At 40.0% G+C, this 24,822-nt stretch overlaps 1 protein-coding gene across 15 annotated transcripts in view; it reads left to right on the top strand.

Moving 5' to 3' along the window:
* dst (dystonin) overlaps positions 1–24,822 on the top strand; it is a 141,782-nt gene that overhangs the window by 77,892 nt on the left and 39,068 nt on the right. For 11 of the 15 annotated variants that reach the window (XM_072677574.1, XM_072677584.1, XM_072677581.1 and 8 more), the window contains 24 exons: positions 2,063–2,209; positions 3,556–3,644; positions 3,852–3,960; positions 4,597–11,694; positions 11,826–11,972; positions 12,162–12,377; positions 12,525–12,674; positions 12,899–13,132; positions 13,768–13,920; positions 14,046–14,279; positions 14,403–14,681; positions 14,826–15,374; positions 16,884–17,060; positions 18,032–18,155; positions 18,377–18,585; positions 20,197–20,514; positions 20,611–20,777; positions 21,000–21,156; positions 21,778–21,904; positions 22,050–22,097; positions 22,345–22,580; positions 23,281–23,410; positions 23,623–23,822; positions 24,133–24,628. In XM_072677574.1, the coding sequence (XP_072533675.1) occupies positions 2,063–2,209; positions 3,556–3,644; positions 3,852–3,960; positions 4,597–11,694; positions 11,826–11,972; positions 12,162–12,377; positions 12,525–12,674; positions 12,899–13,132; positions 13,768–13,920; positions 14,046–14,279; positions 14,403–14,681; positions 14,826–15,374; positions 16,884–17,060; positions 18,032–18,155; positions 18,377–18,585; positions 20,197–20,514; positions 20,611–20,777; positions 21,000–21,156; positions 21,778–21,904; positions 22,050–22,097; positions 22,345–22,580; positions 23,281–23,410; positions 23,623–23,822; positions 24,133–24,628 (11,794 nt within the window). Of the gene's footprint in view, positions 1–1,492; positions 1,728–2,062; positions 2,210–3,555; positions 3,645–3,851; positions 3,961–4,596; positions 11,695–11,825; positions 11,973–12,161; positions 12,378–12,524; positions 12,675–12,898; positions 13,133–13,767; positions 13,921–14,045; positions 14,280–14,402; positions 14,682–14,825; positions 15,375–16,883; positions 17,061–18,031; positions 18,156–18,376; positions 18,586–20,196; positions 20,515–20,610; positions 20,778–20,999; positions 21,157–21,777; positions 21,905–22,049; positions 22,098–22,344; positions 22,581–23,280; positions 23,411–23,622; positions 23,823–24,132; positions 24,629–24,822 lie in introns of those variants that run through there. The other 4 variants (XM_072677586.1, XM_072677578.1, XM_072677575.1 and 1 more) reach the window with 4 other exon arrangements.

The raw sequence follows: 24,822 nt of genomic DNA, 5'->3' as shown, positions 1-24,822 counted from the left end.
TGCCATCGAGTTCTTGGAAGCACAGGCTGCCACAGGAGCCATCATTGACCCAATCACTGGTAAAAACTACACTGCTTTAGATGCTGTCGAAAAAGGCATTGTCAGTAGAGATTTGAGGGACAAAGTAACAGAGGCAGACAAAGCAGTCAGTGGTTACCCTCATGGTGGTAAAATACTTTCTGTATTTCAAGCTATGGAAGAAAGGATTATAGATAGACACAGAGGGAAGGGCATACTTGAAGCACAGATTGCTACTGGAGGACTGATTCACCCATTAATTGGCATGCGGGTTCCGTTGGAGTGTTCCATTGAGCAAAGACTCATAAATCAAGCTACTCTTCAGACACTTTTTGATCCTGTCAGTAACCCAAAGAGCTTCCACAACCCAGAAACAGGACAGAGAGCGTACTATAATGAACTCCTGAAAATGTGTGTATATGATGTTAGTGGTGGGGTGTATCTTCTCCCCTTTGGAGACCAGCATATTTCCAGTTTTACCCCAGCCAGCACCAGGAGAGTTTCAGTGATTAACAGTACTACTGGCACAGAGATGTCAACATATGAGGCATACAAGGCCAGGCTCATAGACATGAGAACCTACCTATTCCTCTCTCAACAGGAGAGTGAGTGGCAGGAAACAACGGTAATTGATTCAGGAGGAAAAACGTTGCATATTTTGACTGACCACAAGAGTGGGCGACAGTTTTGCATTGAAAGTGCTCTGAGTCTGAAGATGCTTCAAATGAGTGAACTAAATAGCTACCGAAGTGGTCAGCTGAGCATCTGGGAGCTTGCGGATCTTCTGATGTCCCGAAAGCTTGTGATCAAAGTTACAGACAGCCCTGTCGCAGGACTCTGGGTTGTAGCCTTGAGGAAAAGGCTGTCTATTTTTAAAGGACTTCAGCAAAACCTTGTGGATAGACTTTCTGCACAGAAGCTTCTGGAAGCTCAAGCCTGCACTGGAGGCATCTGTGACCCAGCATCTGGAGACAGAGTCCAAGTCTCAGATGCACTTCGCCGAGGACTCTTAGATGAAAGTTTTGCTCGACAGCTGCAGCAGTATGAGCAAGCCTATTATGGTATCATTCACCCTCAGACTGGAAGGACGTTGACTGTGGCTCAGGCAATGCATGAAAACTTGTTCCCAAAAGATATTGGACTTCGGTGTCTTGAGTATCAGCTCGCAACTGGGGGTCTGATAGACCCAGAGAGCCACAGCAGAGTCTCAGTGGAGGAGGCAGTCCGAAACTGCCACATTGACAAAGCAACAGCTGCACAGTTGAAAGATGACCACTTATCTGTCAGAATCACCTGCCCGAAGACAAAGCGTAAAATTTCCTATAAAGAAGCACTGGAAAAAGGTGTCTATGATAGTCATACTGGGCTCCTGTTGCTTGATGCTGCAAAACACCATAATACTGGGGCGACTTCGTCTTTCCAATACATATGGACCTATCGGCATTTCTGATGTGGTTTTCACCCATCTTATGAGATACATGTCAGTCCTGTTGCCCAGCATTTATAAAAAGTTGAAAGGAATGGTTCAGCTAACTACTATTAAATGTAAATATACACTAATTAGCATTAATCATGTGAAACAGCAAATTTTTGCTTGGTAGAATCTTAGTTACGGTAGCATTTAGTTGAGCTATTCCTTTATTATAGCTAGAAGTGGGCAAGGACATGTGATGCAACATGATTTTTTTCAATTGGTGAAATACTTTTATGTAAGTTTTAAAATATGTATCATGCATATATAAATGTCTCAAATTGTCAATGTGTTTTTCTTTTATAATGAATGTACATGTTCATAAACATATCTAAGTGATCCATGTTTTACAACTCTTCTGGTTTATTATGCAATTAACCCATTTCAGAAAACTACATAAAACTCAGAACTATCACAATTTCATTATTTTGCACCCTAACTAAGCAAACTGGCATGGAGGTATACATACCCTACATTTCCCATTAGACATGCAGCGGCAGTTGGTTTGCATTTTTTGGTTTGCTTATTTTTGTAATTCACTCCACCCCGATGTTTTGTTTCTGTGAAATTCAGAAATCTGTTGAGGAGGAGAAGAAAGTGCATACCAATAAAGTTAACAAGTTATTGAACTGGATGTCCAGTATGAAAACCAACCAGAGCAAAGATGGACAGGCTTTTACTGATGATAAAGCCGACACAGAGAACTCTAATAAGCATCAGGTAAATAATTCTTCTAATTTGATTTTTTTACTAATTGTATTTTCAAGAATTTACAGGTTCTCAAGAGATGTTGGAACTAACTTCAAACAGCAACATCATAGAACATTTCAAAATGTTGAAAGTACTTTAAAGGATGTATGTACAATGTTTGGAATAAAGATTTTTTTGTAGAATTTATGCATTTCTTTTACATTTTTATTTGTTGAGTGTTTCTGGATTCTCTATTCGGCTGTTCTGCTGCACAGTGTTCTATTTTCTCCATTCCTCTTCAGCTAGAAGAGAAAATGTGCAAGACGAGCACTGAAAGTTTCACAATCACTCATCAGACTTATACAGCATGTATGCATGATAAACAGTGATAAAAAGCCCTTCATATGCAAACACAGTCACATGTTTATTAATAGCTTTAAAAATGCAGTCCTACGCTCTAAAAAGCACAAAGGATTCTTTAAGTGTGTCTATAAAAGAACGATTTTGGTTCCATAAAATAACATTGCAAAGGAGGTGTATGTGAGAATCAAGATTCTTTATCAGTTTGAAGGTTTTTAACACTAAGTATCCTATAAAAATTGTTATGTAACCTAATATTATTAATTATTCATCTGTGAACTATTAAAAATTATATTAATTTATTGCAATAATTGATCATAAAAAGCACATTATTTGTCTGATTATTAAATGACCACCTTGGCAATACTGTACTCTTTTATTGTTTTGTATGGTGCTAGTAAAAGCCATTTGTCATGAGAAGCATTGCACTTCATTTTAATATATACATGTATTATACATTTTCTGTGCTCTGTGATTGTCTATAGGAGGGAAGAAAATGGGCATAATGAATATTGAATTGTAATAATTTACATACTAAAGAGAAGCAGTAGCTCAGACAGGTAGAGCATATTATTCTAGGTTGACATCAAGGAAATTAATCTTATATCCTAAAATAATCAAGGAAATTACTAATCTAGTTCTATAGAATAGTTTTTCTATAGAAAAACTGTAGAAACGAGTGAAGAACACAAGAGTTTAAAAAATAAGACCCTACTAAATTAGTATGTCTTACATTTTAAATTAATATCAATGGTATATGAAAATAGTTTTTGTATAAATAGAACATTCCAGATGTCCAACCACTAAGTACTATTCCTCTAAATTATAAATTAGTGATTTGACAGTATCTATATAGACATGAACCTATGTGGCCATTTGGTTAAACTTTTCCATCTATTATTGTTTATTACAATATAATTGTACATTGTGGTGTGATTCACATTAAATGAAATGTAATTAAACACATTTTTTATCTATGTGTAATACAAATCAAAACAAAATATTTTCTACTTTAGGTTCCAATGGAAGAAAGAGAGACAAAGAAAGCAGAAATTGCAGAAGCACTGCATAGCACTCAGCTGATGTTAACCAAGCACAGTGACAAGTATGTAATTTATCTTATTGTGTCTTTTCAGATACCTTTGTAGTACCACATTGTGGTGTGTGTAGTACCACATTGTAGTTGCCGAGTGCTCTTGTTTATCATTTCATTGGACATGCACATTGATCATTGTTTTTTACTGCACCCGCCATGTCCTAGATTGTGACATGCCGATAAAACATGACATGTTTTTATTTTTTTTGTCATCAGGATGACTGAGGAAGAAAAGTGTGAAATGAAAGAACAGCTAAAGTCTCTACACCAAGCCTACAGTGACCTCTCTCAGCAGACTGGAGACCAGGTGCCCTCAGCTGAACAGGTGCGATGGATACCCTCATACATTGGCAAAAATGCACATGTTCTCAACTGCATGGCTAACCTTTTAGCATATCCAGCATGGTACTGTAATTAAAGTTTCAAAGCCACATTCACACTAACCGTTCACACTTATCCCGGTAAATACCCTCGCGGGGTAAGATTGTTCATGTAGGTTGAAGATGGTTTCCTCTCATGATCAGGAATACTCAATACTTACGGTACATGATGAACTGAGTGTGCTGTAAACATTGCATAGCATGAGTGTTTAATGTTGCCCAGCCTTATTCATTCTGACTTTACAGCAACCCCCGGAGCTTTTCTCTTTCTTTATAGGTTTTCAAGTCACCGCAGTAATGCTCAATGTGTTGTCTCTAACCAACTTTGTTGTGCAAATTACTGAAAGATGTGTTCACAGATGCATGACAGCTTTTAATTCCACTCTTCTTGCTGTTGAAATTCTGCCTTGCATTCTTGAAAATGAACTATTAAAGTCCATAGGCTTGTTTAATCGGTGAGTACATGTTTAATATTACTTTGAAGAAGGATTAGCACTGTAAACTACAGATTTTACTGTTGATCTACTATTCAAAAAAACATTTTTATGATGCGCATTTAATGCAGGTTCCTTGTGTTGCAGGAGTTCCAGGTCATTGAAGGGATTCTAGATGTGAGAAGTGGAGCAATCCTGTCTGTTTGCCGCTCTGTTCAAAATGGTCTCATTGACCAGAGCACAGGGCTCAGTCTCCTAGAGGCCCAGCTTATAACATCGGAACTGATCTTACCTGAATTTCGCATGTGTCTGGACCTAGAGGATGCATTCAAGCACAATCTTGTGGATCAACCCATGTATGATCAACTGCAAGCCTTGAATGAAGCCAATAAATGCCTTCAGAAGTCATCTTACGCATTTGAACCCCTGCCAGTGGTAGCAGCAGTGAAAGATGGAGTTATTTCAGAGCGTCTTGCCATAAAGATCGTTGAGATCCAGCTAGCCACTGGTGGCTTGCGACTGACCTACACTGGAGATTGCTTAAGTCTACAAAAAGCATTTCAGTTTGGTCTGATTCCTCACTCTCTATATATTCAGATCTTGCAAAGGCAGAACACCTGGAAGGATTTGATTGATCCCAACACAGCTGAAAAGGTCTCCCTTATCCAGCTCATGCAGAGGAGCGTTGTGCATGAGGAGACAGGACTCCGGCTGCTGCCAGTGAGGTCTGGCAAAGACGGCAGTATATCTCTGACATCTGGGAGAGAGGTCAGCATTCTCAGAGCCATGCATGAAGGTCTAATAGATCGAGAGACTATGCTCAGGCTGCTAAGTGCACAACTGTTTGCAGGAGGCATAGTTGACACTACAACCAATTGTAAGTTCACAGTTGAAGAGGCACTGTCTAAGGACCTTATTGATCAGGACACTGCCAGTGGAATTCTGAGCCTCCAAGCCAAAAATGGTGGCATTGTGAACCCGCATAATGGGTCTAGACTGACAGTTGATGAAGCTGTGCAGTGTGACTTAATGAGCTCCAGAAGTGCCCTGTTGGTTCTAGAGAAGCAGAAGTGTTTTATGGGCCTGCTGTGGCCTCACTCTGGAGAAATCCTCACTGTCTCAACATCTCTACAGCATGAAATCATCACTGACAAACTGGCGTCTGAGCTGCTTTGCCACCGTCATAAGATAGCAGCACTTTACATACCAGAAAGCTCAGAAGTAGTTGATATCGACTCTGCTGCACAGGATGGTTTGATCGACACATATACAAAAGAGCTGCTGAAAACATTAGACATACCCGACATGTTTCCCAGTGTAGATGAATTTAATGACAGGTTTTCAACCTGGTTGGTTATGCGTGAGATTCAACTTGAAGGCTCTCAAAGATCCAGTGATGGAATGGACATTGACAAAAGCTGCATTAGTGTGCCATCTTCTTCTGAGTCAGAACAGTTATTTATTTCATATCTAATGATGAACAGCTACATGGAACCAAAATCAGGCCAGAGGCTTTTGATTTTAGATGGGCAGTTAAATAAAATGGCTAAAGTACTGTTAGAAATGTCAGATACAGAGGACATGGAAACCAATGATTCACATGCCAGTGTTCATTATTCATGTCTAAGTGAGAACATTCCTGAAGATGCCCATGAATTTCAGTTGAAACACATTGATGTTGTGGAAGTCTTGCCAATTGAGAAGTCCTGTGTGAGAATTACAAAGGAGAATGATGCAGAGTTTTCTAAAGGGGGTGCTAATGGAAAGGAAGTTTGCATCAAATCTTTAGAAACTGATAACACTTCCCCAGACAACAGTTCTCGTAAGACGTTGGTTGCTCATTTAAAAACAAATCAGAGTGCCACGGGGGAAACTACTCTTTCTGATGAATTCCCTAACTACGTCACAAATTACGCTCTAAATACAGTTGCTCAGCAATCTATGGGGATGCAGATTTCAAATTCAGTTTCACAGGATTTGTCTCTGGATGTGTACAGTGCTCAGGATGTGAATGAGTTTCACAGTACAGACATTAGTCATTTGGAAATCCTGCACCTTGATAAGCCTCTGGAGGAGATCTCTATAGCAGACACTGATGGAAATGAATTAATGACTAAATCTGACTGGCTTACCTCGGTTTCAGGAGAAATGTTAAACACTTCCTCAGACAAGAGTTTACACAAAGCTTTAGTTTCACATATTGCAACAAAACAAAGTGCTGCAGAGAAAACTACTTTTTTAGAGTCCTTCTTTCAGGACCACGGAGATGATGTCAGTACATTAGATCAGCCTTCTGTAGGAATATCGATTTTACATTCAGATTCTCATGATTCACCTTTGGATGAGGACATCACTCCGGATGTGAAGGAGCTACACAGTACACACACGAGTCATTTGAAAATCATGCACATTGAAAAACCTTTAACGAGGACTTCAGAGAAAATCTCCATAGAAGATGCTGATGGAAATGAAGATTGTATGATATCTTTAATGGGTAGATCTGACAGACTCACCTCAGTGTCAGGAGAATTGTTGAACATGTTCTCAGACAACAGTTCACATAAAGCTTTAGTTACACATAGTCACACAATTAATCCAGAGTCATCCATTCAGGACCACAGAGGTGATGTCAGTACATTAGTTCAGCATTCTATAGGAAAATCACTTTCACGTTCAGATTCACATGATTTGTCTTTGGATGAGGACATCACTCAGAATGCGATGGAGTTTCATAGTACACACACTAGGGATTTGGAAATCATGCAAATTAATAAGCTCATAGTAAAAAATCCAGAGGAGAATAGTTTAGAGTTCTCTATAAAAGGTCCTGATGAAAATGAAGATTGCATGACCTCTTTAACTAGGGGTTCTTTCAGACCCACCCCAGGTCCAGGAGAAATGTTTGATACTTTATCAAACTGCAGTTCACAGAAGGCTTTAGTTACAAAAATTCACACTTATCAAAGTGCCCCTGAGGAAACTACAGATGAATCACCTATGTACCACACAGTTGATGCTGTCAATACATTAGCTCAACTTTCTATAGGAATTTCACATTCAGATTTTCATGATTTGTCTCTGGATAAGGACATCTCTCAGGATCTAAATGCTCTTCACAATAAACCCACTAGTAAGTTGGAAAACCAGTGGATAAATGAGACCCTAGCAACAGTTCCAGAAGAGAATGGTTTAGAGATCTCTGTGGAAGGTGCGGAAAGAAATGAAAATTGTATGAAAACTCTAACCATTAGATCGATTGCCCCAGTTTCAGAAAAAATGTTAAATGCTTCTTCAGAAACCAGTTCACACAAACCTTTGGTTACAGATATTCAAACAAATCAGAGTGCTCCAAAGGGAGATACACTTTTAAATGAATTTCCTAAGTACAACAGAAATAATGCTCTCAAGACATGTCAACTTTCTAAAGAAATGCAGATTTCACATTCAGGTTTACGTGATTCATCTCTGGATAAAGACATTCCTCAGGATGTAAATACTTTTCACGTTAAACACACTGGTGATTCAGAAATCATACGTATTGATAAACAACTAACGGGAAATCCAAAAGAGGGCGATTTAGAGATCTTAATCAAAGCCCCAGGTTCAGGAGAAATGTTTACCACTTCCTCAAACAACAGTTCACAGAAGGCTTTAGGTACAGATATTCAAACTAATCATAATGCTCCAGAGGAAACTTCATGTTTAGATGAATTCTCTAAGTACTACACAAATAACACTGTTGACTCAACTCCGTTATCTGCCAGAATCAAAAATGCACAAGAAAATCTGAATGAATCATCTCTGGATGAGTACGTCCCTCAGACTGTAAAAGAGTTTCACAATACACACACCAGTGATTTAGAAGTCCTGCATATTGATGAGTCTCTAGCAAACATTCCAGAGGAAAGTAGTTTAGAGATATTTATGGAGGGTGCTAATGGAAATGGAGATTGTATAAAACCTTTAACTAATGGATCTGAAGTTCTTGCCTCAGTTTCAGGAGAAATATTGAGCATATCTTTAGAAGGTTCTGTTGGAAATGAAGATTGTTTAATTGCTGGGTCTGAAAATCTCACCTCATGCTCAAGACAAAACACATATTCACATAATGGTTATGAAAATCTCTCCTCGGACTTAAGAGAAAACACTTCTTCACATGATGGTCATGAAAATTTCACCTCGGGCTCAAGTGAAAACACTTCTTCATGTGGTTATGCTACTAAAATGAAAACAGAAGATTGTGCCCCTGAGGAAACTAGACTTTCAGATACATCCTCTAAACAGCACAGAGATGATGCTGTCAAGACACTAACTGAGTCTCTTATACAAATGCAGATGTCCCCGTCACATTTCAGTCATGATTCATCTCTGGATAAGAACAATCCTGATGTTGTCCATGAGTTTCACCTTGCACCCTCCGTCGATTTGGAAATCATGCAAACGGATAAGCCTCTACAAACAATTCCAGAACAGAGTGGTTTGAAGATCTTTGCAGAGGGTTCTGATGGAAAGGAAGGTCATATGAAAACATTACCTACTGGACCTGCCAACTTAGGAGAAATGTTGAGCACTTCCTTAGACAGTGGTTCAGAGACAAATATCAAAACAGGTCAAAGTACTCTAGAGGAAACCTTTTCAGATGCCTCCTCTCAGTTCCACAAAAATGATGGTGTGCATACATTAGCTCCACCTTCTGTTGGAGTGCAGACTTCACCAACTCTTTGTTCTAAATCAGCCACTGAAACAAAAGTAGAGGGCAGCTCTACAGACTGTTCTGCACTTCGCGGGGAATCAGATAAAAATGTAAAGATGACCTCTGAATACCCACAGTGCGAAGGTGTGTGGAATGATACGTTTGAGAGAGCCTATGCCGTTCATCTTCTGAAGGCCCAAGTAGATGAAGGAAGTGTTTTAGATGTTACACCTGGAAAGCAATTTGACCTTAATGCCGCTGTTGATAAGGGCCTCATTAACACAGAGATTGTGTCGCAGGTACTCGCACTGCAACCTCAACAAGAAGATGTCATAGGAAATAAGGTGGCCACAATGCCAGTGACTGAACAAGCTTTGGTGCAAGGCTCCATTTCATCTAAGGTGGCCTTGCAAATCATGGAGCAGCAGAACCTAATGGGTGACTCAGCTTCCGAAAGAACTGTCAGTGTTTCCAAGGCTTGGGAGACGGATGTGATTACTGAAGACATTGGCAGTATTGTCCTTGATTCAAAATCAGTTCTTGGTCCAGAGGAGAAGAGCATCTGCAGTATATCTGATCCTTGCCTGGGCATGCTGGAAGCTGAGGAAGCTGAGAATGTGCTACAACAAGATCCTGACAAAAAGGTGGCGATTCATGTTCTTGACTTTACTGGTCAGCAGTTCAGTGAAGAATTGCCAAGAACTGAAAATGCTGTGGAACCCACTCATCTACCAGTAAACACAGCTCAGATGAGCAGTAGTCTGGACTCATCACACCCCTTGACGATACTTAGTGATAGCCTTTCTAAGGTGATTCCTGGGATAGAGAATTTAGATGATCACAACAGTGATTCACAGGACCTCAAGAATTTGGGTCAAGATGGGTTGAATACTGACTTTGAACAAGACAGAAATGCTACATTGTTGGGGAATGTAGCACAAAAGGAGACTGAGAAAAATGAAATGTATTTTGCCTTTGGTGCTTTTCATGATGTTTCTTTAGCCAGGGTGGGGCATGTGGCACACAGTAAGGAAGCAGTAAGCCAGATGGCGAGCCCTGTTCAGAGTGACTCTGGCGTATCTTGCTCATCACAAAGCAATGTCTGTTCAGATGAAAGAAAATTGGACACATTTCCTAACGTGGGTCAATGGCATGGTAGTGAGTCACTGAAAACTGCAAGTGCATTCATTAGTGATGAATCTTTTGTACAATCAGAGATTGAAGATGTCAATACACGGATGCATAATCAATCATTTTCATCATCATGGGTCACACCACCTCTGACACCAGAGCATGGAGCTACAGGGAGCCAAGCTGATCTTCAGGAATGGAATGTATTGTCTCACCATGTGGAATATTTTGAAAATAGTCAAACAAAGATAAACCAGAAAGGCATTGATCAATGTACTGTTACAGAGACTAGCATAGGAGAAGAAAGACCTGAACATGAATACAAGTCAGAAGCAGGTAATATCCTCAAATCGTTTAAAGAGTCCTTGTTAAGTCATGGTGGACCCACTTCGGGCAATTCCACAAGGGATGATTTTGACACCAAAAATCAAAATGTCAATGACATAACACTGCAGTGTATGGACCTGTCACAAGCTTGCTCCCCAGACCTTACAAAAACGATACCGCTTTTAAAAGTGGTGCCAGCTGTAACTTTGGGTAATGTTAAAAGTGGAGATGGTATATCCAATCCTTCATACTCCCAGGCTAAAGATAATGCTGAGACAGCTATCGTTGCCTCTTGGCTCACTAAATCAGTGTCCAATAGAAATGTAGAGTTAGCATCATCACCAGCACCGACTTGCCATGTAGGAGAGCAGCCATCAGTGCCTGCTGGATTACTGCCAGTTACCCTACTACCAAATCCATCTGACAAAACCCTGCTTAATTTTGCTAGAACCCCAGACCCAGACAGTGTTCAACAACCACACAGCAGAGACTATTTGTGCACGACTTTGGACACTAAGGATTTGAGGGAAATCCCTCCAGCTTTACATCCTAACAGTGATATCAACACTTTCAGTGAAAAGCCCAAGACTGAAAAGGAAGGGGCGAATGTGAATGAGATACAGAGAACAGGTCAAGCCATCAACAGCAGTGTTAATCTCATTCAGCATATCTCCCAGTCTTCAAATGAAAGTAATATCCCTCAAGGCCTTGTTGACTGCAGAGATCCAGATTTGCTCCAAGATGAGAAAAAGCATGAGAGAATGAATACAGAGAATTGTTTACCCAAAGAGTGTGGTCATAGTCATGACCAAAGGCCTCCATCTCATACTGTGCTAACTCAGTCACAGTTCCTGGAGGCAATTCAGGGGATTTCTTCATGTAAAGACCCAGCAATGCTGAAAGAAATCTTGGGTAACTTAAGTTGTCTCCTAGAGAGCACGTCTCAGGAAGAGGAAGGCTCGCATATGGAAAGCACTGAGACTGAGGCCACACTTAATACAACTGAAGACTGTAAAGATGTCTTTCATCAGCAGCCCTCTGAGACAAGTGCCTCAGCCATGGTGGAAGTGGAGGAGGCCAAAGTCAGACCCAGAGTGAGTCATATTTTAATGTAAATATATGAATAGACTAAAGTTTTATATGCAAGTTTTAATCATTTTGCTCAAGACATATTATGACTGACTAAGACAAGATAAATATGTTTCTTCTTTTGAATAATTTGCAGATGTATTCTACTCAGCATTATTTGGAGTGCATTGGCAAACTTCAGGACCACTATGATGCTCTTGAGGATATCAGAAATGATTTGTTGCCCGAGGGGCCTTTGACTACAGACATCGAAGCTTTACACTGCCAACTGGAAAACACTCAGGTTTGTCCATTGATGCAGCCGTGTACTTTCCGACTAATTAAATACGGAAATGCCTTTTCTGTCAACTTTTAAAGACTTTTTTGGTCTGCTTTGCGGCCTTTGCACATTTCCATCTGTCTCTGTTCCTTTTTCATTTTTCATTTTCATTTTCACTTCTATTCTGACTAATCCCACAAATTGTGTTTCTAGTCTTTGGGAGCACAGCTTGCAGCTTTTCCTGCTAATTTAACCTCAGATTTGTGGATGGCTGAACAACTTCTAAACTCTGCTGATGAACTCACTCCCACACAAATCCACCAGGATTTGGCAACAGTCTTTGTAGATTTGCAAAACATATTCACAGAGGTTTGCCAGTTATCAGATGAAAGAAGTAATGCAATTCTCCAAGCGCTTGGCAAAGCGAAGGTCAGTGTCTGACTAGGTCTAGTGAGAAATTAGACTGTGTTATTTTAAATGAGAAGAAATAGTTGCATAGAGCTGATAAAACTGAAGGATTCATATTTAACTGAAAGTTCATCAGTTGTTTACTGTCCATGTCCGGATATGTTTCAGATAAATTTGGAGTCCACATACCAGGATCTTCTCTGTTCCCTTGATAAACTCTCATCTTGTATTCAAGATAATTATGAAATGATAAGCAAGCTTGACATCATGAACACTGATGACCTGGAATTAGTCAAATACAGAATTCAGCAAAATAAGGTACCAGAACTTAAATCTTATTGATTTATGTGTCAAAACATTTGTCTGCAGTTCACCAATACCTGTCACATTAATTATAACCAACAACTGAATTTCAGATTATTGTTGAAAAGAAAGCCTGTGTCTGTCAATGTGTCAACAATTTACTTTATCAACAAGAGCACACAGATGGAACATTTAATCCATACCCATATAGAGATGACTTTTTTTGTTACTTTGTTCAGGACATGGAGAAGAACCTGTCTGGAATTCAGCAGCATATGGAGGACACAGCATTTGATGTCCAGCACTTTGTATCTGAAAATGCACAGTTTCTGAATCCATCTCAAAACAGACAGCTGCTGAAATCCCTCAGTGCCACTCAAAGGGCCTTTAAGGAATTGATGGACCGAGTGTTCACTCAGAGGCACACGCTGGACCTCCACTTAGAAATCCGTGAAGATGAGAGTCGGCAGCAGGTCTGGATGACTCTGCATCTTGCAGGGGTTATGTAAAAATGTGTTCTGAAATGTTCACATGATGCATTTTTGACCTGGTGTGAAGGCAGCTTGTGATTTAATAGAGTGTTTTTGTAGTATATCGAAAATTAACATTGGGGTACTGTTAACAAGAATTGACCCGGGCTCATAGTTCTCATAGGCATCTCAGAGTAAGAACTCTGATCTAAGTTCAGTTAGGTGCTGTATAAAAGGCCTAACTTATCCTAGATCAGCATTCTTAGTCTAAACACTTCTGATACGTATGGTTACAGATGTCGTCTGTCAATCTTTGCATGATTCCTTTAACAGCACAAAATGCCACTGCTTGATCACTGCCTAAAATTACATTTACTTTTTTTAGGCTTCAAGAAATCACTGTGTTCTTTCTCCAGAGGACCAAAATGTTATTCTGTGAATCCCCTGTGGAATGCTTTCCAGCAAGTCAGCACTAACACAACCTCTACATGTCCCTCTCTGTCTTTGGAACTAGGCCTGTTTTTCTGAATGGCTAGCATGTTTACAGCATACTCAGTTGTGTTGTCTTGGTGTGATTATGAGTGTGGAAGGATGTTCAGTATAAAGCATTGCCTTCAAGATGTTTTACTTTGTGCTAGACTGCCATGGAGAAGCAAAAGGAGTTTGTAGCCAAGCTGCAGGAGCTGTGTGATGACCTAACACAAACTGAGAACCGTCTCATTGGCCACCAGCAACAAGCTGGCAGTGCAAAGAGTGTTGGAGATCTCCAACAGTACCAGCAAGAGCACCAGGTGCACACATACATTGCGCCAGCATTAGTATCTTTTACTGAAAAGTACATTTTGTTTTATTGGTAAGACTAGTACTAAATCACAGAATGTAATAAAACACGGTCTGCTTCTTTTGGCTATACCAGGCCTTGCAGAAAGACATCCAGGGTAATGCAAGTGCCTTGAATGAGGTCATCAGTAGCACAAAGAAGTTCCTAGAGGAGAATCGGGGCAAACTGACACCAGAGCAGATAGCTGCTATTGAGTTCAAGTTGGAAGAGGCTAAGAGCAAGGCCAATATGCTTAACCAGATAGCCGAGGAGTCCAGGAAAGATCTGGAGAAAGTAGTTACTACTGCTATCAAACAGGAGACTGAGAAGGTTCAATACTTTCTTCTTCCTCTTTAGAATGAACATGTCATAAATCAGAATGAATACTTACAATAACAGGACAATACTGTAGTCAGTTTCACCCAGGAAAAACACTTTCATGGTTATGTTTAGGTTGCAGCTGTGGAACAACTTGAAGAGAGCAAAAACAAGATTGAGGGTCTGTTACACTGGATATCCAACATTGGGACAGAGAAGGAGATGGGAGGAACACAAAAGGACCCACTGGCTAAACAAAATGGAAACATAGAGACTCCAGCAAAAAGAGTGATGGGACAAGAAGATGATCCGAATGGAAATGAATTGAACAGTACAGATATTATTCCGAAGTGGCCAGGTGAAAGTGAAGACAGCAAAGAACTGGATCTGGAACAGCAGTTTGAGAAGGTTAAGGTAAGCAAGTGATATAGATTAAAGACTGAAGATAGCATTTATGTTTCAGAATGTCATTATCATTTGTATCATTTGTAAGGGGGATATCTAGACAAAATAAAATACATAGTCCTTTAGATCTCATATCTTGTTCTGCCTTTACAGGCTCGTCACCAAAACATCCTCTCCCAGCAGCAGGAGCTGATTATTGCCACCCAGTCGGCACAGGCTCTGCTGGACAAACAGGTGGAAGTTCTGTCTCCTGCTGAAAAAGAGAAGCTCCAGAGAGACATCCAGGAGCTGAGGGGGCGCTACGAGACCTCGCTGACCCAGGCTGAGCAACAGATGAAGCAAGTGCAAAGTGTACAGGAGGAGCTGCGGAAGTTTCAGGGCGACTGTGACGAGTTTGAGGGCTGGCTGCAGCAAGCTCAGGAGCAGATGGAAGAACTGGGAGCTCCTGCTGGCCAATTAGAAGTTCTGCAAGAGAACCTCCAGAGGCAAAAGAGCTTCTATGAGGACGTTATCTCCCACAAGGGAGACTTGCGTTTCATCACAATCTCAGGCCAGAAGGTGCTGGATGTGGCCAAGACCTGTAGCCGCAGTGAGTCTGGAGAGAAAGAGGTACTGTTAGAGGTAGACACCTCAGGAACGTGTGCTGCTGTGAAGGAGAAGCTGGACTCTGCTACTGCTCGGTACAAAGCTCTGCACACCCAGGTAGGTGTGCTTGCCATCACTACCTGTGAATTTTGATTTGCACAGATTTTTTCACCAAATCTAGTCAGACCAGCCAAGATATAAACTTTGCATCTTTAGTTTTGCAGTTGGCAGACACAAATTTGGGGTTAGATGCCTTGCTTCACCTCAGCCTTAAACGTTGAGGGAGGAGACACCCCTTCACTCCTCCTGCCCACCGCCAGTCACAGATCAAATCTCCAACCTTGTAGTATCAAGCCATCGTCTCCTACCTTTAGGAAAAAAGTCTGAATTCCCAGTCCCATTTATCCGAAAGACAGCTGTTACTGACATATAATGATCGCTAGATGGCGCTTCTTTCACGTCATTGTATTCCGTGTAGATACACAGAGATTATTTTGTTAAGATGTTTCATTAACCCTCCCGTCATTCATCTTTGAATGATTTAATTATGACAGATTGGCAGATTCATGGTTAGACATTTCAATTATTCTGTGATATATCAGGTGACAGAATATTAGTTGTGCACCAGACTTCATTTATATTTAATAAAATGTATGTCAATAATGATGTATATTAATGATTGGCAGCAAAATCCTGTGACCAAAATCCTAATCTAAGTGCTAAAACAGACACACATCAAATCTGAAAAAATAATGAAAAATGCCCTAACATGGAAACAAAATACTGAAGAGACTATTGTTATCCTTATCCCACTCCTTACCCAATGAATAGATATACTCATTGTAGCATTTTGTGGAAACAAGTGGTTTGCCCAATAATAACTATTTAATGCTGCTAAATTACACTTTTACTCCAAGACTGTCTTGTACACCCCCTAGACTTTCAGTTCAGTTCTGCTGCGTCTGTAACTCTGCCTGAACTGATGATAAAATAATGAAGATTATTTCCACTATTATGTAGCGGTGGGTGGCGACCCGTCAGGTGTTGACATGCCCACTGGTCACTGCGGTGTCTCAATTTGACATCGTTCTATCCTGCCTATTTCTTACTAAGCCCCGACCCCACACACTTGATTTCTAATGTATATTTTCATGTTTCCCCAGTATTTCCTACGGATTTCTTAATGTTTAATGGTTTTGAGCAGCTCACAATTAATTTCAATTATTAGATAGCTTTTAAGTGTTTTAAATTTCTTTTTTCTTGACTTTTGTCCTGCATTATACAACACTCAATAATTAGCTGGTGAGCTAATAAGCTATGTAGATAATTAGTTAAAGAGCTATGTTGAGCCATGTGTCGTGCAGGGCAAGAGTTTAGCAGTGCCTTATACTATGCTGCAGTACAGTGTCTTGCAGTCTTAACCAACAGATGGCGACATTTCTGTAGAAATAAATTCAAAAGCCTTGTGCAGCACCACAGAAAAAGACCAAAAGTTGGTTTGAAGTTCCAAAATGAATGTCTTTTTCATATGTAGTGAATATCTTTGTCAATAAATAACGATAATTCATATGACTCTGATTTGAGAATGTCTCTAGTGTGTACTTGAACAAACTGCTTTGGTTTCAGTGCAACCAGCTTGGCACCAACCTCAAAGATGTGGTTGACAAGTACAAGAAGTATGACGATGCTACTGGTGGTCTCTTGACGTGGCTGAATCATTCTGAGGAGGAGGCGAGAAGACAGCAGTCTGAGCCTATTGCTGCAGATCCGCAGACACTCCAGAGACAATTGGAAGAGACCAAGGCATGGGGCACCCTCGCACACACTCTCTTCGTCTTGCACAGCTACACCATTGCAGTCAAAATATTTCCATCTAGTGAATGGAAAAGCTGTTCTCACAACAGCCTGTTCAAAATTTTCTCACATTGTCAAGTCCCAAAAGGTCTGTGAGGTCATTACTCTGCCCACCAGCCTCTCCATATACAGTCTTTCCCCTCTGTTTAAAACAACAGAGCTTTTTATAGGCCTCTCAAAACTCACAGCAGCACAAAGGCACAAATAGCTGAATGCAGAGTCAATGGCACTGGTCTCTGGAATGTGATTGTTAGTGTGGGTTAGAGGGTCATCAAAAATCTTTGAATAGGTTGTACCACTCTCTTGTTTCAAACTGTTCAGTCAGTTGTCCAACAGCTCACTTTTATGTTCAGATTAATTGTGTAAATGCTATCTGTTTCTTCTGTAGGTATTTATCATCAAAATTAGTATACCTCTGTAGTACTGACCATAGAACAAGTTAAGCTAAAAAAGCTAAAAAAAAAGTGAAAATACTCAAAATATGTTCATTTGATGAGTGGGTTCATAGTTCATTTACATGCCCAATATAAATTAAGTAATGTTGCTTTAAAAGTCATGTTTTCTGTGTTTAGTTCATGTGTCAAACACCAGTCCTGCAGAGTTCAGTGTTCCTCCTCATTATCTATTTAGCGAGGACTTTGTGTATTGAACGCAGGTGTTTATGTGGAAAATAAGCATTTGTGTGTGTACACTCAGTAAAACAAGAACGAAGCAAATAAATAAAAGAAAAATAAAAGGAAAATTGTATATATTCGCTTTAAAAAAGTCTACATCTGTGCATTTGTTAAAAAAAATCAATGAACCCCTGGTTTCTGATGGCTGTTTATGCTGCATTATATTTGTAAAAGTGATTTAATAAAAAAATTGGGGAAACTCTGGGAAACGTGATAGTCACTCTAACCGACAGTTGTCTACTTCAGGCTCTTCAAGGGCAAACCACTGGTCGCCAGGCTGCCATGGAGACGCTACGCAAAACAGCGGATGCTCTCATTGCCTCAGAGGGGGATCTGCTGAGCAATCAGGATGAAATTCAGGAAGCAGTGGGTGAGTCATGCTCACCTTGACCTTTATGGAATCTCTATTAAGTTTCGCAAGCAGTTGCACATAAATGGAATAATGGATAGTGTGTGAAAATGTGATTGACCTCATAGTGTCTATAGTTATATAGACACTTTGCACCTTATATAAGTGTATATCCTATTGTTAAACTTACAATCTTTTGTCAGTGCATTTCTCTCATTCACATTTAACTTTATTTTTTTTAGAGGACATTGTAGAAAGGTATGATAACTTGTCCAAGTCAGTGAGCGACCGCAATGAGAAGCTACAGATGACATTGACACGCTCACTGAGCGTACAGGATGGGCTGGATGAGATGATGACCTGGATGGATAAGGTGGAGGAGAGCCTTGAGAAGGATGCACAAGTACCTCTAGACTCAGCTGCCATCGCAGATGCACTCAGCAAGGAGGCGGTATGTGACCTTTATTCACCAAGAGCAGTTATCAGTTATCAGACTCTTATTTACTCCTTTATCAGTCAGACAAGGAAACAAAAAATAATTATTGGTAAAGGTTTCTTCCTTGATCCTCATTTAGCCATTTTTTACTTTTCAGTGACCCATTTAGGAAGTGGATACGCCAGTCAACCCGCTTTTAACCAAATTCATTGTAGGCATAAACTATAGTCAGAACAGTTACTGTAATACAGTAGAATTAGAATATTATGTTTAAGTTCACTGTGCTAAACAAAACACAGACAGAAATTATAGCTACCTCTTTAGGGGTTAAAGAAGAAAATGTAATTCAAATGTGTTTCATCCCTAAGCCCAAACACAGTAAATCAACCGAGATATGTTTGGTGTCCAAAGTAGTGTTCCCAGCATAGAAATCTGTGCAACCTGAAACAGGAACCCACTGTTTGTTGTCCATTGTATTTGACTGTTTACTTATACACAATATTTCCACAAACACCAAGCAGAGGAGTGGTCAAACCTGCACAGTAGACATGTGCATTCCAACTATAAGTAAATAAGGAGGAAAAACCATAGGAGAAAAAAGAAAAGGAAAAAAGTGAATATCGGTCAGAAGGATTTAGAACTGGTGGTAGAACGCTAAAAACACATACAAATTTACAGAATGATACATTTAAAAATAAGTTTTATTTTCAACATTGTCAAGAAAAATGAGGAAATCTTCACATAAGAAAGGTTGCCACTTTAGGTGAAATAACAGAAGATACTGATATGCTGGATATTAATGTGCTAACATGGTAGTTTGTCAGACACATACAGTGTTATGCAAAGGTTTGGGCACCTTTGGTCAGATTACATGTTGTTAATTCTCCAAGTGTTAAGTTTTCATGCTATACAGAAAGCAACCATCTGCATATTTATAGCACAATCACTGTTTATTGTTAAACAGTGTTTAAATGTATATGCAATATAATGGCACATTAGATATGTTGTAACTTAACCTGAAATGTGTTATGTTATTTATATTTTCCTATATATTAAAAAGAGAAAATAAATAAGAATTGGGCTCTGCATATATGCATATATCTTTTATGTTTTTTCCGGTATTTATTTACTTATTTGTACTTTATCAACAAAATGTGTCATTTGAATATGGGTGGCCAAACCTTTGTCTGTAAATACACACAATGCTGCACTATGTAGCATAGTAGCAAAGTATAATATGCAGAAATATGAGGAAAGCTGACATATTTTACAGTCCATTTCACTCAGCGTTTTAAAATGCAACATTCATGCTGTACTGTTGCATACATGGGCTGATCTTTCTAGCCCATCAGGATAACTTATGGTTGTGATACAGACTTACTCAAACTTCTCTTTGTCACTGAGCCTAGTAACAACTGCTCTCTTCTTCTCTTTTGTAATCAGACAGAATTACCAGGCATAATGAACTGGCATTATTATGCTTGGCTGATAAATTTTGTTGTCTTTTTTGGCTTTTCTTGGCTATAGAAACCATATAATGAAAAGTGTAGCTAAACATGGTTAAAATGAAAGGATCTAGTCATTGGTTTGCTTTAGCACGTAAAAAAAATATATTTTCATACTCAGGCCCTGGAGCAGGACATATCCAGCAGACAAAGCAGCATCTCAGCCATGAAGGCCAAGGTGAAGAAGTTTGCGGATACCGCAGAGCCCACAGCGGCCGTGCTGCTCCAGAACAAGATGGAGGGTCTTTCTCAGCGCTTTGCTGATGCCTGTGAGAAACACAAGCAGAAGGTGTCGCAGATGGAGCAGCTGAAGGAAAAGGTTGAGCAGTTTGAGAAGACATCTGAGAAAGTAAAGCAGTTTGTGCTGAAACGCTCACAAGCTCTCTCCGAGACTGATGGACCTGGAAAAAACGTCAACGAGCTTGCAAAGCTGGTGCAGGTATATCTCAAGATATTCACTAAACACTCTTTCCCTAAGGTATTCAGTCATTGAGATGTCGATTTACTTAAAAATATTCCAAATCTACATCTGTAGGACACGAATGAAGAGTTGGCTGAACATGGAAAGGACATGGAAACACTGCAGACACTGTCAAAAGAGCTCTCCAACTCAGGCCTGGAAGAAAGTAAAGCCCTTATTCAGGGCAAAATGACGAACCTGTCTAACACATTCACTGCCTTTAAAGACACAATTAAAGAGAAGTAAGTGTTGTTCAGATTTAAGAGGTGCCTGTTATACCTGGATAGAGTAACTACCCTGAAATACATATAATTTGGCTCAGGAATACAGTACATATATATCTATATATCTTTCATATATAAAAAAAATCAAAAAGACCACCTGCCCATTTAACCTCATTATTGGGATACTGCTGTGTCATGAAAAATCTTACAATATGTTCACACTGACACTGTTTATTACAGAGAAGAGGAGGTTTTGTCATGCCAGGACCAGCTGGGTGAGTTCAAAGCAGCCACAGGGGTGCTAATGAAGTGGCTGGAGGAGACAAAAGACCAAGTGCCTGTGGTTCAGCCCAACTGCAGTGAACAGGGCCTGGGAAAAGACCTGCAGAAAGTCAATGTGCGTAAGCCCTCTTACTCTTTCATTATTCTGTTTTCTGATAGTCAGGCCATGCTTATCAGACAAGTGCACAGGGCTGGCAAAAGAGGTACATCAGTGGGTATGTGTGTGTGCAAATAGATGAAGAATGAACACGATGCAGAATTTTAAAAACATCTTTCATTTTATTATTGATGATATAGTAATGCTTAGGTTTAGGGTTTGGCACATAAACACTTACTTATACAAAGTAGTTATTTTTGTTTATATTTAAAGGAGATTATTGGGGATAGGTTGTCATTTATTAACTATAGCTATAAGAAACTAAGCATTTTCAGAGATGCCTTGTCATGCTATACTGTATCTACTGTTATTCTGTTACATTAAAAATAAAATCCTAATCAGACATCACTAGGGATTGAACCAGAGATCTCACAATAATAGGGCCTCAATTAAGACAGCTTTGCCACTCAGAGCTGTGCCACTTCTTGATCGGTTTTCAGACATGAATGGGCTCTGTCTTTTTGATGCTACTAAAGCAAGTTTACCTTCTCACAGCAGTGCTGGCAAAGGAATTACATGCTTGCATTTTGCATGTTTGGCGTGTACGATGCTTCACAATCGTGATTTCTCTCCCTACAGGGCTTGCTGGAAGAATGGACTGCTAAAGCTCCCGCTGTCGAAGATATAAATAGCAAAGGGTCTGCACTTTGTAGCCTAATCAGTGTTTTGACATCCCCAGCCAAAGCCAAGATGCATCACAAATCAGGTATTGCTAAAGAGTATTTTTAGGACTTTACGAGCTCACTTACTGTATTTTTTATGTCTGACATGTTCACACAAGGCAGTTTATTCAGCATGATCTCAAGCAGATATAATAAAATAATATGATGTACTCTTATTTTTATTTGTAGTCACTAATGGTTCAGGTCCAGGAGGCCACGCCTACCTGACTAACAAAGGTTAGTTCGAAGTTCACATGGTGTCAGCTTTCACTGTGCATCTCAGCAGAGGGTTATAAATTCCATACAATGTAATAAGCCTAAAACTGCAAGCGCAAAGACAAATACACATTGCCTTCCCCTTGACACAAACCGTGAGGGCACATATGTTTTGTTTTCCCTTTTTGGTCGAGCTGCTTACAGTGAGTTATGGATTGTTGAAGTTTAGTTGATGACAGGATTTTGTCTGTGCTTTGGCCGCCCACAGAGCTGATGCTGGTACAGCAAAACATGGTGTGCATCAGCGAGGAATACAGGAACCTTGGGGACTTGCTAAAGGCTCGGTCCTCAGATTTAAGCTCTGTGCTGCTGAAGGTGAGAGGAGCACATAATGAGGCAGAGTCCATGCTGCAGTGGCTGGACGATATGAAGAAGACAGCAGCGTCTTGGAGTTCTGAGCCAACGGCAAAAGACTCAGTAAAAACACAGATGGAACAGCAGAAGGTAGAGATACTGCTGTTCTTATGATCCTATTTTGCCAGATCCAATACAGATGCTTTGGAGATGCTCAGTTTGTCTTTAACTTGCCTTACAATGAATATTTTAGCAACTTAAAGGGATGGTTTGGCCAAAATCTAGTTAACATGATTTATTGTTTTTACCAGATGTAGTCTATTAGTCAAGTCATTTTTGATATCTGAAGTTGGCCTCTGTAGTTTAGAACAGGAGATGCTAGGCTAACATTGCTAACAAGCACAACAAGTTTTATCTCTGTAAATCTGCACCAAAACCATCTATTAGCCAACTTATAGTGTATCCAGATATTTGTTTCTAGCAAATTGATGTAGTTTAGAACATAGTATGACTTTAATTATTGTTATGAAGCCTAAGCTGTGCTAACAAACAGATGTCTTGCGTAAGGGCGTTTTGATGCTGTTAGGAATGAATTGGTAATCAATTAGGAATCAATTGTGAATTACCAGATTTAGTTTTTAACAATTTGATCAATTGTACATTCACTGCACAGGACAGTTCTTGTTAAAGTGTTACCAACAATGTATATTTTCCTCCCCTCATAAATGATGTACTGTTACCCTGCCATTTGTGTGCGCGACATAAATTCAAGTTCAAAAGGGAGAAGGAATTGAGCTGTGGTGGTTTATGAAGACAAAGGAATGCCTACATTGTATATCTTGTCATGCAGGCCTATGAGGAAAGGATGAAACAAAAACAGCAGCAGTACCAGCAGCTGAGGGAAAAGGTGCTCCACCTGATAGAGGAAAACCCTGATTCACCAGAAACAGCAAAATGGAAGCACATGCTGGATCAGATAGGTATGCATCTGTCATCTCCAAACCATTAATCTAAGCTCATGAATCTATTTCAGTACTCTGGTGTTGGCCAGGTGCAAATTTGCACACCTACAATCTTCTGCATTAGCTTTGCACTCAAGTGAAAGCATATGAGGCCTCATTTCAGGAGCTGTGTATTGCTTCTCCTGGAACAGAGTTATAAGTGAAAGTCTGTGTGTTGCTCTAACATATAGATGCAGGATGGAAAGAGGTCATGGGCTCTATGGAGAACAGGAAGCAACACCTGGAGGAATCTTCCCGCACACTGCAGCTGTTCCAGACGACCCAGATGCAGCTCTCCCAGTGGCTACAAGAGAAAGAGCTGATGATGAGCGTCTTGGGGCCCTTGTCTGTGGACCCAAATATGCTCAACACTCAGAAGCAGCAAGTACAGGTAATGGGATCCGCAGCATTTAGCAGTCAGAAATTTTCCTTGCAATGACTTTCTCCACACTCTTGGTTATAATAGAGAAAACCTAAACCTAAAACGTTTAGAATGAAAGTAAACATTGACACAGTCATTTCTTCCATGAAAATGTTCTTATTAATCCTTAGTCATTTTTAACCTAATGACTTCATTGGAAAGTGTATCTTTAAAACACTATGAAAAAAGGGAAATGAGAATGACGAGATAACTGACATTACTCACCAGACACATAAATATATATATGAATTATGAATATGTTTCTTAATTTTCTATTAAGATTCTTCAAAAAGAGTTTGAAGGGCGCAGGCCTCAGTACGAGCAGCTGAATGAGGCTGCTGTGGCTATCACTAGTACATCAGGAAAACAAGACCCTGCAGTTGAGAAGTTGATGGAACCATTATCTGTTATCACTAAGAAGTGGCAGGATCTCACAGGGCAGCTGTCTGAGCGCGATGCCCTTATCGAGCAAGCTGTGGGTATGACCACACAATTCCAGGAGCTTCTACGCAGCCTGGGGGAGAGTTCAGCTGTCTTAGAGTCTCAGCTCAATGACCAGCAGGCCCTCAGCACACAACCTGATGCGGTCAAGAAGCAGCTGAAGGACACTAATGCCATCCTGACTCAGCTATGTGAGGAGAAGAAGAAGCTGAAGGAGGCAGAAGGTCTGTGCTCTGAGCTTTTAAATCTAGTCACTGAAGAGTACCTCAGAGCCAACCTCACCAAACAGCTGGAAAGCGTCTCCAAACCCTTCAAGCTACTGGAAGAAAAAGCAGGTTTGTTGCATCTAATTAATGAATACTTTTACAGTCATAGAGACTTGCCAAACGACTACTTAGACTATACTGTTATATTGCATTTGTTTGAAAGAATTTTTGTTCTGTGATAACTTAATCTCAGTAGCTAAGCTGTACTACTAACTGTCTGAATGTTGTTACTCAGAATATAGCCTCAGCAGGTTTTTCTTTTG

This window comes from Salminus brasiliensis, chromosome 4, assembly GCF_030463535.1.
Source record: "Salminus brasiliensis chromosome 4, fSalBra1.hap2, whole genome shotgun sequence".
In the NCBI taxonomy this organism is placed as follows: domain Eukaryota; kingdom Metazoa; phylum Chordata; class Actinopteri; order Characiformes; family Bryconidae; genus Salminus; species Salminus brasiliensis.
Note: the sequence above shows the minus strand (reverse complement) of the source record. Positions and strands in the feature narration are given on the sequence as shown.